Source organism: Lolium perenne, chromosome 7 (genome assembly GCF_019359855.2).
Source record: "Lolium perenne isolate Kyuss_39 chromosome 7, Kyuss_2.0, whole genome shotgun sequence".
Classification (NCBI taxonomy): Eukaryota; Viridiplantae; Streptophyta; class Magnoliopsida; order Poales; family Poaceae; genus Lolium; species Lolium perenne.
This window is the reverse complement of record NC_067250.2, coordinates 254,000,281-254,016,449: the sequence shown is the minus strand read 5'-3', so window position 1 is coordinate 254,016,449 and position 16,169 is coordinate 254,000,281. Positions and strand designations below refer to the sequence as shown.

The 16,169-nt window shown below is 50.9% G+C and overlaps 2 protein-coding genes and 1 pseudogene across 2 annotated transcripts; all 3 read left to right on the top strand.

Moving 5' to 3' along the window:
* Positions 1-5,535: 5,535 nt before the first annotated feature.
* Positions 5,536-7,260, top strand: LOC127313403 (UDP-glycosyltransferase 75C1). The gene has a single exon (XM_051343910.2). It carries the CDS (start codon positions 5,754-5,756, stop codon positions 7,131-7,133), a length of 1,380 nt encoding a protein of 459 aa, XP_051199870.2. The 5' UTR covers positions 5,536-5,753; the 3' UTR covers positions 7,134-7,260.
* A 3,589-nt stretch (positions 7,261-10,849) lies between these two features.
* On the top strand, positions 10,850-12,361 carry LOC139833254 (crocetin glucosyltransferase, chloroplastic-like). The gene has a single exon (XM_071823477.1). It carries the CDS (start codon positions 11,041-11,043, stop codon positions 12,277-12,279), a length of 1,239 nt encoding a protein of 412 aa, XP_071679578.1. The 5' UTR covers positions 10,850-11,040; the 3' UTR covers positions 12,280-12,361.
* A 2,630-nt stretch (positions 12,362-14,991) lies between these two features.
* LOC127315365 (crocetin glucosyltransferase, chloroplastic-like) lies at positions 14,992-16,007 on the top strand (annotated as a pseudogene).
* The last annotated feature ends 162 nt before the right edge of the window (positions 16,008-16,169 follow it).

Genomic DNA, 16,169 nt, shown 5'->3' with positions numbered 1-16,169 from the left:
AGTTGGATGACGGTGTTAGGCACGACATCACCCACATCGAAAAGGATGGTAAACCGATTGCTCCAGAGAAAGGTGCAAAGGCATTTATAGCTCAATGCGGAGTGCTTGTTAGGGACCACGTCCCGATCACCGTTCGAGAATGGCACAAGCCGAAGGGACTAGTGCTGTCTGCAGAGGAAGAAGCTCAAGGTCTTTATATCGATGATGTAGCCAAAAACAGCATTATGAACAAGCTCATGTCACATTTCAACATAGTACCCGAAGAGGGGGGTGACGCTGAAAAGGCCAAGATGGAGCAGGCCCTCCGCGAGTTTGGCAAGAAGAAGATGGCTGAACTATTCAAGCACCACAAGAAAAGATTGCGCCGCCTTATCAAGGTAAAGAAGACTCCGGACAGTGAGAAGGTAAAAAATCACTGGGACGAATTCGTGAAGTACAGCACGGAGTCAGAAGAATTTAAGAGAAGGTCGGAAATAAATAAGGCAAATGCTGCGTTGAAGCTATATCACCAAATTCTGGGTCCAGGTGGATACAGTGGCTAACCGTCCTAAGTGGCAGTAGCTGAGGCGGAACTGACCAGTAAAGGGATCAGATTAGGGACACACGGTTGGATCGAACGGTGCAAGGAGTGGTTCTACGGGATTGGGGGAACGTTGGATCCAGAAATAGGGAAGTGCATCTATAAGAAAGCTCATCTGAAGGTTCCTATTGATGCCCTGGAAAGAGCACATTGGGACGTGGAGGCGGGGTTGTTCCAGCCCGAAAGAGAGAACGATGAGCTGACACGCGCCCTTGGGAACAAAGAACACGCCGGACGAACACGAGGCACAGAAGGCTCCGTTCCGTGGAAGTATGGCTTTCCTGCGGAAAGGAAGAGATTTCCTGATAAAAGCCATGAGAGGAGGAAGGCAAGGGAAACAGACCGCCTGGCTAACTTAGAGGAGGGTATGAGCACCATGAAAGCCCAATTAACCATGGTAACCCAAGTACTTACATCTCAGATGGCTCAGGGGCAGGCTGTAGATCCTGCATTGCTCAATGCCCTCGCCCCGCTGCAATCTCAACCACACCGGAAAAGCAGCGTGGCTTCCTCTCAGCAGGTGGATAATGATGATGATGATGACCAGGTGGTCGAGCCTCCTCGCTACCCCCCCGTGGATGATCTCACTGAGAGCCGTCCTTGTGAGCTGCATGTTAAAGTTTTCAACCTATCCTTCAAGGCGGCGGTCGGCATCCTCTTACCTACAAGGTCTTACCATTGCCATCCGGTCCAAGACGACTTTGCTGTTGTGATGGTGGATGAAGTGTTGAGAGATTATGAGGGGTTGGTGCTTCAGCACCCTGCAGGTGAAGATGGGGAAATCAAAGAACTGGGAGAAGCCCGTAGAACCACCGTGCAATGGCGGAAGGAGAACATTGTGTTTCCAGGTGAGAAGCCAACAAGCAGGCCACCTCCGCCTCCTCCGCCACCCGTGCGCCTCCTCCGCGTGATGATTCTCCTCTGCGCGATGATGATTCCCCTATCCATGACCAGTCTCCTCCGCGTGAAAATACTCCGCCGCCTCCTCCTCCTCGTCAGGAGACTCCGCCACCTCCACCTAAGCAAAAGAGGAAGCGGTCCGCGGCACCTCCTACAGCTCCGAAGAGATCATCAACTCCAATGAGGGCAATGTGACTCCGTGAGTTGTTACCACATGAGCAGACTGAAGAGCAAAAGGTGTTTCTTGCGCCGAGGAAGATGTTTATTCCACCGTAGACAGTGAAGCACTTTGCCGAGACGAGAATGAAGAGACCTGAGCTGAGAGCTGATTATGACCGCTCTCTTGGACAGTCCTCTAGAGCGAGCAAAGAAGCAAAAAGTCGCCCAGCTTGGACAGCAGGACATTCAGGCCGTACCCCACTTCATCGTGGAGCCCTATCATGATCCAGAGACGGCATCGATGATCGAACGGGCGGCTAGAGCTCAGGGAGCATCAGTTGAGTACGAAGATTACTATCCAACGGCTCAAGTGATAAACAAGTATAGATACGGATCTGATCTCGTCAAACCTGGCGAGCTCGCGCGTCTAGGGACTCAGATGCGAAGGTTGCATGAATGGTACCTGAAAGCCTGTCGAATAGGTGATGCCTACCTCACGGTGTATCTTAGAGATGAGCATTACTTCCGGGGGAAAGACGAGATAAACCTTGAGTTAGAAGAACTGTTTCAGTTATTCAATCAAGACGCCCTCGACAAAGCTGTCATCAGTTGCTACTGCCTGTAAGTGATTTTTTTGTGTAATTAAGTTTGTAGCTCATTCATTTGCACTAACAATTATCCTCATTATATTCTTTGTGTACGCTATACATTTAATTATGCAGAATGAAGAAGCTGGAATACAAAAGAGGCAAGCTCCTACCGCTGGGGTTCATAGACCCAAACACAGTTCATGAAGTTACGGTTCGAGACTTCGCCAAGGACACAGAGGACAACATCGTAATGTTTTTAGAGAAGCAAGCAGACAAAGAGGATATATTCTTTCCCTACAACTTCAAGTGAGTGTTATATATAACATACATTATGCTTGTGCACCTTCCACTTTATTCTCGTAATCATTGAGCTATGCTTGTGCAGTTTCCACTTTATTCTCCTAATCATTGATCTTCACCTTGGAGTCGTAAAAGTCATGGACTCGAAACATAAAGAATATGCGGAATGGGCGGACATGGCTGCCATCCTCTAGAGGTAGTTTCAATCAATTTCATATTGGCATCTTCATCTGCTCTAATTCGAAGATATCATCAACTAATCAATTACTCATTATTTTTTGCCGGGCAGGGCTTGGAAACGGTTCATCAATACTGTTCCGGGTAAATGGAAACCGGAGCTTACATTTGAAGATTACCCTGTAAGTAGTACTATATATATAGCTATGTCCGTGAAACTTTATATATGATATTTACTTTCAATACGATGCTTGATTATTAGTTTGATCGAACTATTTTTTCGTAAAGTGTATGAGGCAGGAACAAGGGAATAACTTATGTGGATACTATGTCTGCACCTTCATGCGTGACATGGCCTGTCCCAAGGGTGGGAATGCCCGTATACACCACACTCGTGTACGATAACAAAATTTCACAATTAATCTTAATTAGTACCATCTATTGTATTGAGTTCCATTCATATATTGATCTCCTTTTTTAAATATAGATGACACGCCTGCGGGACACTCTCATAACAGCGGATCAAACAAAAGCAATTCAAGAGGAAATCGCGGGATTCTTTATTACCGAGGCCCTTACCCCAGGTGGAGAGCACTATCGGCAGATCGTGACGGGGGAGGATATTCGTCGAGGAGATGTTGTATTGTAAATTGCATGCATTACGTGTACTGTGTTGACTATGTCGTGTACTGTTGACGATGTCTATATATATTCATGACGATTTTTTGTGGTTTCTTGAATGATATATATGCATTGCTGAAACTCTGCCGCGGCAGAGAAACGCCCTGTTTATCTGCCGCGGCAGAGAAACGCTGGTACAGCCTAAATCTGTGCCGCGGCAGAGAAATAGCAATTCTCTGCCGCGGCAGAGAAACCTAGGCCCGGTTCGTACCACGAACCGGGACCAAAGGCCTTCCACCGCGAGCTCCCTGGCCGCACCACGTGTCGAGGCCTATAGGCCCGGTTAATCTTTGAACCGGGACTAAAGGGTACCTCCTTTAGTCCCGCCTAATTGGTCCCGGTTCGGGAACCGGGACTGAAGGCCCAAATGGACCGGGCCTATTGCCCCTTTTTCTACTAGTGAGTTTAAATGCCATGACCCAAGATTCGAAACGCCACCCCCGGGTGCTATATTCATGGTGATCTGTTGATAGTTTAAATGCCATGTGCATTTGGGGTGGCCGTGCACCCAACGGTAGCCCGCAAAGAAAAGCACGGAATAAAACAGTTAAATTAGTTTATATATAGAGCCACAAAAAGGCCACATTACACTAGAAAAAAGATAGGAGAATGGCAGCGGGGGCGGTTCTGGCCGACTAGGCCCTAGTCATCGTTGACGACGATATAGGCATGCGGTGGCGGCCACATTCGCTGCTGGGGTGGAGGTGGGAGCAGCCGATGGTGCCGCGGCCTGCATCATGGACAGCTTGATGGGCTCATCAAGGCCCTCCCATTTTGTGAGCTCCTCCTATCTGGAAAACTCAATGGTGCGTTGGATGGCCTCCTTCTTCGGCTCATAATCGCCGCCATCCTCCGACTAGTCCACCACCGCCATCTAGTGCTGGCATGGCGGCAGCAGCAGCGGCAGGTCCACGTATTGCATTAACGCGTCGTGGTACTGCGACCAATCGGGCTGCCTGCATTATGGGGTAGGGAATGCTTACCCCCGCCCACTCCATCATCGACAGCTACTTTGGCTCCTCCTTCTTCTCTGTCGTCATCTCCTCCGGCTCCGATGGCTCCGCATACCGCTCGAAGTTGTCGTTGTCGAGGCCCTCTAGGTGGGCCTCGATGGATTGGAGATGGGAAGTGAATGGGGCCTCGGGAGCATGAAGGGTCCCCATTCAGAAGGACCAGGAGGTGGGAGACCGCGTAGACCCGCGTCGCTTCTTCTCCCTCGGTCACTGACGCTCTAGCCCGGGTAGACCAAGGGAGGACACACGCTGTCCACCACAAAGCCATCCCAATTTTTGGTTCGGAATGGGGGGCCAATTTCGTCGTTGGGCCTTCCCATTAGGCCACATGGATAGCTTCGAACACCATCTATCCGTTTGCGAGCCTCCGTTGGAGATGCACTAACCCCTGGGCGATACCTTGTCTGCTCCCTTGACGGATCTATTTCGAAATATGACCCTGCGTTCAACGGCATCAAGAACATAGCCGAAATTGTGCAGGCCGGCGCCAACGAAAAATAGCAAAAAAATCACCCCTAGTAGCTCATCGTCATTGCAATTGGGATCAACCTTACCTCGGCGTCATTTGGCTTGGCGCCGACTTGGTTCATTCGATTACCCCGAACCTAGGGGGCAGACTCCGAAGTGCCAAGGGATTAGCTGAGAAATTAGTTTCATCTAGGGCCAGATTTGTAAAAAAAAAAACACTACCAAGTACCAATCACCGAACAGGCTGGCCGCCGTGGCGCCGTCCCTTCTCCTTGTCGTGCCTGATTGCATGTTGACTTCGCCCGGTAACAATTGGACTCTACGAATAAATGGACGAAACGCAACCAAGCAAACCTTCTGCTGGTTTTGTTATCAGGTGTGATTATTTCTCCGTCGACTAAGAACTAACTTCGTTCTCAGTCAGATAATATCATCAAATTTCAGTTACAACTTATGTTGCAATTCATAACTAACACGAATCACGATAAAAATTAAATAGTGTAAAACCTAACTAAACACGAAAGTTAGTTATCAGCTTTTTTTTTTTTTTGAGAGTTAAGTTAGTTATCAGCTAGATAAGAACTAGCAAATTCCCTGTAAGCACGTGCCAACGTGAGCTGATGTCGTATGCAGTGACCACATAAGTTGCTTGCTCACGAGCACGGACGGGACCTCACTCTCTCGCCTCCACACAAGTGGCTTGCTTGCCGTCGTCGCTGATCGAGCGCCGATGTCGAGCTAGCTAAAGCCACACTCCAAGTCAAACAGGCCAGGAGAAGAGGCTGATCGAGTGTCGATCTCTGATCGAGATTGTCCATCTCGAGCTACAGCGAAGGCCGGCCATACGAACTCCATCGCAGGTCAGGTCAAGAAGAGAAGCCGGCCATGTCTCCGCGGCCGCACTTCCTCGTGCTCACCTACCCGCTCCAGGGCCACATCGCGCCGGCGCTGCGCCTCGCCAGGCGCCTGCTCGCCGCCGCCCCCGACGCGCTCGTCACCTTCTCCACCACCGAAGCCGCCCACCGCCGCATGTTCCCGGCGGACGCGCCGGACGGCGCCGACGACGCCCGCCTCGAGCTCCTCCCGTTCTCCGACGGCACGGAGACCGGGTACGTGCCGAGTAGCGACCACGCCGCGTTCAACGCCTACGTGGCGGGCTTCCATGTCGCGGGCGCGCGCAGCGTCGGGGAGCTCGTGGACGCGCTCGCCGCGCGCGGCCGCCCCGTGACCCGGGTCGTCTACACGATGCTCCTGCCGTGGGCCGCCGACGTCGCGCGCGAGCGGGGCGTCCCGTCCGCGCTCTACTGGATCCAGCCCGCCGCCGTGCTCGCCGTCTACTACCACTACTTCCACGGCCACGCCGGCGTCGTGGCCGACCACCGCCATGACCCGTCATTCCTCGTGCGGCTCCCGGGCCTACCGCCGCTGGCCGTCCGGGACTTGCCGTCCTTCATCACCGACTCCACCGACCCCTCGGACTTCTTCCACTCCATCTACACCACCACCCGCGACCTCTTCGACGTCCTCGACAGGGAAACCCCCAAGGCGACGGTCATCGTCAACACATGCAAAGAACTCGAGACCGGCACGCTCGGCGCCCTGGTGGGAGCGTACGAGGTCCTCCCGATCGGCCCGGTGCTTCCGGCCGGCGACGAGGCCGGCCTCTTCAAGCTGGATGACGCCAAGTACATCGAATGGCTGGACGCCAGGCCGGTCAGCTCCGTGGTGTACGTCTCGTTCGGGAGCCTGGCACGGATGGCCAAGGAGCAGCTCGACGAGCTGCTCCGGGGCCTCGAGGAGAGCGGGAGGCCGTACCTCTGGGTCGTCCGGAAGGACAACAAGGCGGAGCTCGCCGAGGCTGAGGCGCGGATCAAGAACGGCATGGTGGTGGAGTGGTGCGACCAGGTGCGGGTGCTCTCGCACGCGGCGGTGGGCTGCTTCGTCACGCACTGCGGCTGGAACTCGGCGATGGAGGCCGTCGCGTGCGGCGTGCCCATGGTGTGCGTGCCACAGATGTCGGACCAGCGGATGAACGCGTGGCTCGTCGAGTGCGAGTGGCGCATCGGAGCGCGCGCGGAGGTGGGGAGCGACGGCGTGCTGCGCGCGGCGGAGGTGAGGCGGCGAGTAGAGGAGGTGATGCATGGGGACGCGCGGGGCGCGGCGGCGGACTGGAAGCGTGCGGTCGTTGAGGCTCTAGTGAAAGGTGGCTCGTCAGATCATAATCTCAGAGCTTTCATGGAATGCATCACTAGTGACGTGCAATGATAAAATTAGATCATGTATGAGATTATTCAGACTAACCTGCTGCAAAGATGGGAAATCATTCGTCTCACATATCTTGTTTCCACTTAAGCACTCCACCGAAAAGGTTGATTGGACAGTTTTCACTGAACTTTGCTGAGAGGTGTTTTACGCTTCATGCTTGTATGGTCTAGGAACTCATGCGGTGATCCAATCACCGAGAATTTGTGTCGCCATGATCTGGCCGGTCTCCATACATAAGGCCTACCAATCACGTTCTTAGTTCTTCCAACAAATGTTCTTCTGTACTGGTTAACACCCATTCAAAATAATAAATAGTAGGAAATATAGCAGAAATCTTGCATTGAATTTGTAGTAACTTTTCCTCTACTCACATGTATTATCCCATTCTATAAGAGGTGTTGGCATTGCTTTTCCTCTCACTTTTCATAGAAAATCTTGCTAGCTGTACTACAAGAGAATAATTCATGTTTAGAGTTTTGCTAGTGGGAATTAGAGGAATCGGGAACAAATTTCGACTATGTAGATGCTACCGCAGCTCAGCCTTCTATGTGTTCACTCGTAGGGTGGATCTAGAAGGTCTTCATTGTGGATTTTAGCCCACCCTAGGATTTTGTGACGACCCATATACCATACTAGCTGAGAACTGATAGACCGGCACGGTTGCCGTAGTGTCCATGTCAGATACATAATGGCACATATTTGGGGGTGTTCGTAGTTCTTTTGAAGGTCTACTGCACCGAAGTTTTGGAAGCAATCGCAGTTAGAGAGAGCTTGAACGTATCACAAGATCTCAATATTTCTAGGACACAATTTGCTAGCGACTGCATATCCGTGATCAAGGAAACTAAGGGGCAGAGCACGGGGAGTTACTGCCACATCCTTCAGTAAGGCAAGATAGGTGCAAAGGGTCTTGCTAATGCGACCTTTGTGCATGAAAATCGATCATCCAACAAAGAACCCCCATAATATCTAGACTTGTGTTGTCGTCGCAGGTTGGACGATATGTTTGATTTGTTGATCCGTTTGAGGGTGTTTGTATCCATGCACTTTAAGAAATTAATAAAGAGGCTGGATGATTCGTTTAAAAAAAGATCTGTCTCACTATCTAGGCTTATGTTTGTCACACGCAGAGGGATTGGATCAACAAGATTGCAGCGTGTTCTCCTTGTGTTCCCTATCTTACTACAAAAAATCGTGGCATCAATATCTTTCCTATTGTTACTCTGTGAATACTTCTGTAGAAGGTAGTAGTAACATTTGGGTGATAATAAAGCTGGGATGGCATTTTGGCAATAGAAATCCTTCACGGTACATAAACCCTTAATTTTTTTCCAACAAATGAGCAACCAATAGGTGTTCAATGGTACAGTACTCGTGAAAGCTCGGATGGCATATCTAGCTTTCAATTGACATCGTACAGTACAATAGATATTTTCTTTTGTTTGCATGGTATATGCTGCGCTTACTATTAGGTCATGATATAAGTCAGGGTAGCCTTGCTAACTTTCCGCAATCACTTTTCATGCTTTCACATTCATACAAGAAATTTAGCATACGAGAGAGAAAAAAGAGAAATAAAGTTCAAAGTCATGTAGGTAGGAGTGAGAGGGATCGGAAACAGAGGTTGTATGCGTGGAAGTGAGAAGCGTGAGTCCGTTTGGATGAGCACCAAAATTATCACTCCCAAAAGACTGGTCATGCCAATGTTTCTTAGACATTGTTTGGTTAGGCCATGTCCAACTTGGGGTCGCAATCCGGACCGCCTTTTGTTCCGCCTAGGTCCGGATGCGCCGGCCTACGGAGAGGTAAAAGGCCGCGGTCCTGATGCGGGTGACAGCGGCTCCAATGGTGGCCCCGAAACATTCGTGGCCGCAATATATTTTTTTTAAAAAAATTATAGTTGCCATTACCGGCCATGAATATTGAGCAAATAATTCGCTAAAAAGATAGAAATTAAAGTTGCAACATACATAGTTCAGATACAACTAGCTGGCACACCAGAGTTTCAAAAGCATGATAAACAAATCACATTTCTCGAGCTATAATGATCTTCTTCTTCTCAAGCCGTGCCCCTGGGTAGGGTCCATGTCGTCGGTCAAGGGGGTCGCCATGATCTTGTCCTTCTCGCGGAGCAGGGCGATCTCCAACTCCTTTTGCTTGTTGTCCCACCTCCTTTGCGGCCGCACGAGCATTGATCTCTTCAATCTCGAGCTTCTTGGTTTGTATCTCGAAGTAGTTCTTGACAACCTCTTCCTTTTCCCATCGCTTCCTCTCATCCCTCTTCTCACTTGACACCTCCTTATCAGCAATGAGCTTCTTGATCGTCTCCATCATCGCTTGCCAGGAAGCCTCTCGCTTGGCCTCCGCCTTAGAACTCGTCCGCCCCCTTGGCCTCTTCATGGGTGAACTTGGAATCTCACAATCAGCATCGATGACATTGGATTGACCGGGCACGTTGGCATCATATCGTAGGACACATATAGGTCGTGCCATTTGGGGGCAATACTTGAGCGCCCTCCAACAATGGACCAAGTTGAAGTTCTTTTGCTCATTGGACGTCTCGAATTGGCCCAAAGATTAGGTAATCATCGCTTCTTCATCTTCTCGTAGGCGGCGTTGAACTTGGTGGTATGCTATTATATCCACGCCCACCTTTCCGTGAGCGAGGCCCATTAAAAAACAGTGCTGCCAATGTGGCCCATTAAAAATGCTTCAGCGGGAGGATACATGGGCATGCTCTCTTGTGAAATCAAGGAGTACTGTGTAGTACTGTAATTCATACATGCTCTGGGTACCAAAAGAATTTCTTCCTCTCTCACAATATAGTGCCTTGACTCATACATATTTCTTAGGGATACATAAATATTATGGCGTTGATGTTGAATATTCCGATTAATTGTTTAAACAGATTTTTGCCATCTCCTCCCTAGTCACCAACAACTAATGTTATCTAAAACGAGTGGCTACTCTACACTTTATTACCATCTACTTCAGTAGATACGAAGATATCAAGCTTTCAATTGACATCGTACATTAGATTTTTTTTTTGCATGGTATATCATGCTGCACTTGCTATTAAATCATGATATAAAACAGTGTACCATTGCTAACTTTTCCCAATCACTTTCCATGCTTTCACATTCATACAAGAAATATAGCCAGCGGAAATACGAGAGAGAAAAATAAGAGAAATAAAGTTTAAGTCATGTAGGTAGGAGTGAGAGGGATCAGAAATAGAGGTTGCATGTGTGAAAGTAAGAAGCTACATTTGGAACATCGTCAAAGTTAGCACTCCCACTCTCCGAGAATACTGGTCATGCCATCGTTAGGTTAGCCACCAATTCTAACTCGACCCGCGGGGACTCGTGCACCTACTTGCTTTTTTGCTTAGACGTGGGCGGAACAACAAGGCAGATAATGAGATGGAAGGCAAGCCAAAAGAGTGGCACAATGCAAACATGCAACGAGCAAACCAGCCAAATAATGGATTCAACTCCCGCTCTTCAATAGAACTCCCATGTACAATGGGATCACTTGTATCTTTTGCAGTCAAATAGTGATATGACAACCTGCAAAACTATGTTTCAAAAAGAAAAAAGGTAGAGAAACGGTGTTACTGACTGCTCTGTTCTAGAAACCTTTCGGCGAGCAACTTAAAATTGATTAAATTAAAGACAAGTCGATTGTATTCTCTGTATAACCTCACTCTCGCGCCTCCACACAAGTCGCTTGCTTGCCGTCGTAGCCGATCGAGTGTCGATCTCTGATCGAGATTGTACACCTCGAGCTAAAGCGAAAGCCACACGAGGGCCACATCGCGCCGGCGCTGCGCCTCGCCAGGCGCCTGCTCGCCGCCGCCCCCGACGCGCTCGTCACCTTCTCCACCACCGAAGCCGCGCACCGCCGCATGTTCCAGGCAGAACCGGACGCGCCGGACGGCGCCGACGACGGCCGCCTCGAGCTCCTCCCGTTCTCGGACGGCACCGAGACCGGGTACGTGCCGAGCAGCGACCACGGCGCGTTCAACGCCTACGTGGCGGCCTTCCACGCCGCGGGCGCGCGCAGCGTCGGGGAGCTCCTGGACGCGCTCGCCGCGCGCGGCCGCGCCGTGACGCGCGTCGTGTACACGATGCTCCTCCCGTGGGCCGCCGACGTCGCGCGCGACAGGGGCGTCCCGTCCGGGCTCTACTGGATCCAGCCCCCCGCCGTGATCGCCGTCTACTACCACTACTTCCATGGCCACGCCGGCGTCGTGGCCGACCACCGCCACGACCCGTCCTTCCTCGTGCGGCTCCCGGGCCTCCCGCCGCTGGCCGTCCGGGACTTGCCGTCCTTCATCACCGACTCCACCGACACCTCGGACTTCTTCCACTCCATCTACACCACCACCCGCGACCTGTTCGACGCCCTCGACAGGGAAACCCCCAAGGCGACGGTCATCGTCAACACGTGCCAGGAGCTCGAGGCGGGCACGCTCGCCGCTCTGGCAGCGTACGACGTGCTACCCGTCGGCCCCGTGCTACCGGCCGGCGACGAGGCCGGCCTCTTCAAGCAGGACGACGCCAAGTACATCGAGTGGCTGGACACCAAGCCGGCCAACTCCGTGGTGTACGTCTCGTTCGGGAGCCTGGCCAGGATGGCCAAGGAGCAGCTCGACGAGCTGCTACAGGGCCTCGAGGAGAGCGGGAGGCCGTACCTCTGCATCGTCCGGAAGGACAACAAGGCGGAGCTCGCCGAGGCTGAGGCGCAAATCAAGAACGGCATGGTGGTGGAGTGGTGCGACCAGGTGCGGGTGCTCTCGCACGCGGCGGTGGGCTGCTTCGTCACGCACTGCGGCTGGAACTCGGCGATGGAGGCCGTCGCGTGCGGCCTGCCCATGGTGTGCGTACCCCAGATGTCCGACCAGCGGATGAACGCGTGGCTCGTCGAGTGCGAGTGGCGCGTCGGAGAGCGCGCGGAGGTGGGGAGCGACGGCGTGCTGCGCGTGGCAGAGGTGAGGCGGCGAGTAGAGGAGGTGATGCAGGGGGACGCGCGGGTCGCGGCGGCGGAGTGGAAGCGTGCGGTCGTGGAGGCTCTTGGGAAAGGTGGCTCGTCAGATCATAATCTGAGAGCTTTCATGGAATGCATCACTAGTGACGTGCAATGACAAAATCAGGTCATGTATGAGATTATTCAGACTAATCTACTGCAAAGAAGGGAAATCATTCGTCTCGTAGATATTGTTCCCACTTGATCGCTCCACCAAAAAGGTTGATTCGGCAGTTTTCACTGAACTTTGCTGAGAGGTGTTTTACGCTTCATGCTTGTATGGTCTAGTAAGTCATGCGGAGATCCAATCACCGAGAATTTGCGTCGCCATGATCTGGCTGGTCTCCATACATACGGCCTACCAATCACGTTCTTAGTTCTTCCAAAAATGTTCTTCAGTACTGGTTAACACCCATTCAAATGTGAGTAGTAAAAAAAATAGTAGGGGATAGAGCAGAAATCTTGCATTGAATATGTAGTAAGTTTTCCTCTACTCACATTTACTATCCCATTCTATAAGAGGTGTTGGCATTGCTTTTCCTCTCACTTTTCATAGAAAATCTTAGCTGGGCTACAAGAGAATAATTCATGTTTAGAGTCTTGCTGATGGGAATTAGAGGAATCGGGAACAAATTTCGACTGTGTAGTTGCTACCGCAGCTCAACCTTCTATGTGTTGACTCATTGGGCGGCTCTAGAAGGTGCTATTGTGGATCTTTGCCCACCCTAGGATTTTGTGACGACCCATATATCATACTAGCAGAGAACTGATAGACCAGCACGGTTGCCGTAGTGGCCATGTGAGATACATAATGGCACATATTTGGGGGTGTTCGTAGTTCTTTTTGAATGTCTACTGCACCGGAAGATTTGGAAGCAATCACAGTTAGAGAGAGCTCGAACGTATCACAAGATCTCAATATTTCTAGGACACGGTTTGCTAGCATCTGTGTATCCGTGATCAAGGAAACTAAGGGGCAGAACACGAGGAGTTACTGCCACATCCTTCAGAAAGGCAAGACAGGTAAAACGGGTCTTACTAATGCGACTTTGTGCATGACAACCGATCATCCAACAAAGAACCCCCATAATATCTAGACTTGTGTTGTCGTCGCAGGTTGGACAATATGTTTGATTTGTTGATCCGTTTGAGGGTGTTTGTATCCATGCACTTTAACAATTTAATAAAGAGGCCAGATGATTCGTTAAAAAAAGATCTGTCTCACTATATAGGCTTCTGTTTGTCACACGCAGAGGGACTGGATCAACAAGATTGCAGCGTGTTCTCCTGGTGTTCCCTATCTTACTACAATAAATCATGGCATCAATATATTTCCAATTTTGGTACTTTGTGATTATTTCTGTACAAGGTAGTAGCAACATTTGCGTAATAATAAAGCTGGGATGGCATTTCTAGAACTCCTTGACATACATAAGCCCTTAATTCTTCCAATAAATGAGCAACCAATATGTGTTCAATGGTACAGTAGGAAGATATCTAGCTTTCAATTGACATCATACATTACAGTAGATATTTTCTTTTGTTTGCACATGCTGCGCTTACTATTAGGTCATGATATAAGTCAGGGTAGCCTTGCTAACTTTCCACAATCACTTTTCATGATTTCACATTCATACAAGAAATGTAGCCATCGGAAATACGAGAGAGAAATATAAGAGAAATAGAGTTTCAGTCATGTGGGTAGGAGTGAGAGGAATCGAAAATAGAGGTTGCATGTGTGGAAGTACGTAAGAAGCTACGTTTGACTGGTCATGCCAACGTTTCTTAGAAATCGTTTGGTTAGCCACCAATTCTGACTCGCTTTTTGCACCTACTTGCTTTTTGCTAAGACGTGGGCGGAACAACAAGACAGAAATCGTTCGTCAAAAAGTTGGCAACCAAATTAGGAACGAGCAATGCCACTTCGGTATCTCCTGCTCTTTCTTCCTTGCTACAAGCCAAACAAAACCGTAGAGAAAGAGAACTGCAAGTATGCAAACTATCATCCGGGGTGGGATTTGATGAGTGTATTTTTAGCATGTTTTCATACCGTTGTTTCATGCGTTGGAGGCCGTCGCGTGCGGCGTGCCCATGGTGTGCGTGCCCCAGATGTCCGACCAGCCGATGAACGCGTGGCTCGTCGAGTGCGAGTGGCACGTCGGAGCGCGCGCGGAGGTGGGCAGCGGCGGCGTGCTGCGCGCGGTAGAGGCGGGCGCGGCGGCGGACTGGAAGCGTGCCATTGTGGAGGCTCTCGGGAAAGATGGCTCGTCAGATCATAATCTGATGGCTTTAGTGGAAGGCATCGGTAGTGATGTGCAATGATAACGTTGGCTCATGTATAAGATTGTTTATTGACACACATGTTGCACAAGATTATTCACATATTATTTTGACATGGGGAACGGAGTGCAGGCTATGCATCAAAATCATGCATACTTCTAGAAACCTGATAATGAGTAACATTCTGGGTCTCTACCCTAAAAACATAAACAACCATCTCGCCAATTAAATACCAAGGGGAATCATCCTATGGAGCAAACAGAGTTCACAATCGGTTTAGCAGACCCTTGGCGAATAACTTATGCCTTGACATCTCCTCCTCTAGCCTATGTCGTCCAGCGCTGCTCCACAAATGATGCTTCCAAGAGAGAAAATGACATCACGGTGCTGCCATTGTCCGGGACCAAATCCAAGGGTTTTCCCGGAGCAACACGAGTAGGTCGATAGTCGTTGCTCGGCGATGCCTTCATCAAGATAATGACACAGAACTCCGCCATCGCTTGCCAATCAGATCGCTTTTCACATGTAACTATGTATCCCTCACAACACGATGCTCCTCTAGTGGGCCGCTGACGTCGCGTGCGACAGGGGTGTGCCATCCGCGCTCTACTGGATCCAAGCCCCCACCATACGTGCTCGACGTCTAGTACCACTACTTCCACGGCCACGCCGGCGTTGTTGCCAACCACCACCAAGACCTGTCCTTCCTCGTTCGGCTCCCGGGCCTCGCGTTGCAGGCCATCGGGGACCTCCCGTCCTTGATCACCGGCTCCATCGACCCCTCCTACTTCTTCCACTACGTCTATGCCACCACCTGCGACCTGTTCAAGACCCTCGATCGGGAAACCCCCAAAGCAACAATTGTCATCAACACGTGCCAAGAACTGGAGCCGGCCACGCTCGCTGCTTTGGGAGCATACGACGTTGTCCAGATCGGCTCGGTGCTCCTGGTCGACGACGAGGCCGACCTCTTCAAGCAGGATGACGCCAAATACATCGAATGGCTGGATGCACAGCCGGCCAGCTCCATGGTGTGCGTCTCGTTCGGGAGCCTGGCCAGGATGGTGAAGCGTCGAGCTGCCTCGGGGCCTCAAGGAGAGCGGGAGGCCGTACCTCTGCATTGTCCGGAAGAACAACAAGGCGGAGCTCGCCGAGGCTAAGTTGCGGATAAAGAACGGCATGGTGGTGGAGTGGTGCGACTAGGTGTGGGCACAATCTCCCATGGCGATGGGTTGCTTCGTACACACTGCGGCTGGAACTCCGTGTCGGAGGTCGCCGCTTGTGGCGTACCGATGGTGTGTGTGCCCCAGATGTCAGACCAGCGGATGAACACGTGGCTCGTCGAGTGTGAGTGGCGCATCAGAGCGTGAGCAGAGGTTGGTAGCGACTGCGTGATGCGCGCGGTGCAGTTAAGGAGGCGAGTAGAGGAGGTGATGCGGGGGGATGCGCGGGGCGCAGTGGCGGAGTGGAAGAGTGGGGTCGTGGAGGCTCTGGAGAAAGGTGGCTCATCAGATCATATAATCTTTGACTGCGTTCATGGAAGGCATCAGTAGCGATGTGCACTGACAAAATTAGGTCATGTATGAGATTATTCACGCTAAGCTAGGCCTCAACCTGCTGCAAAGAAGAGAAATCAGTCGCCCCGCCGAGCTCGTCCCCACTTGATCAATCCACGGCGAAGGTCGCAACAGTTTTCACCGACCCTTGTTCAGAGGTGTTTTAAGTTTC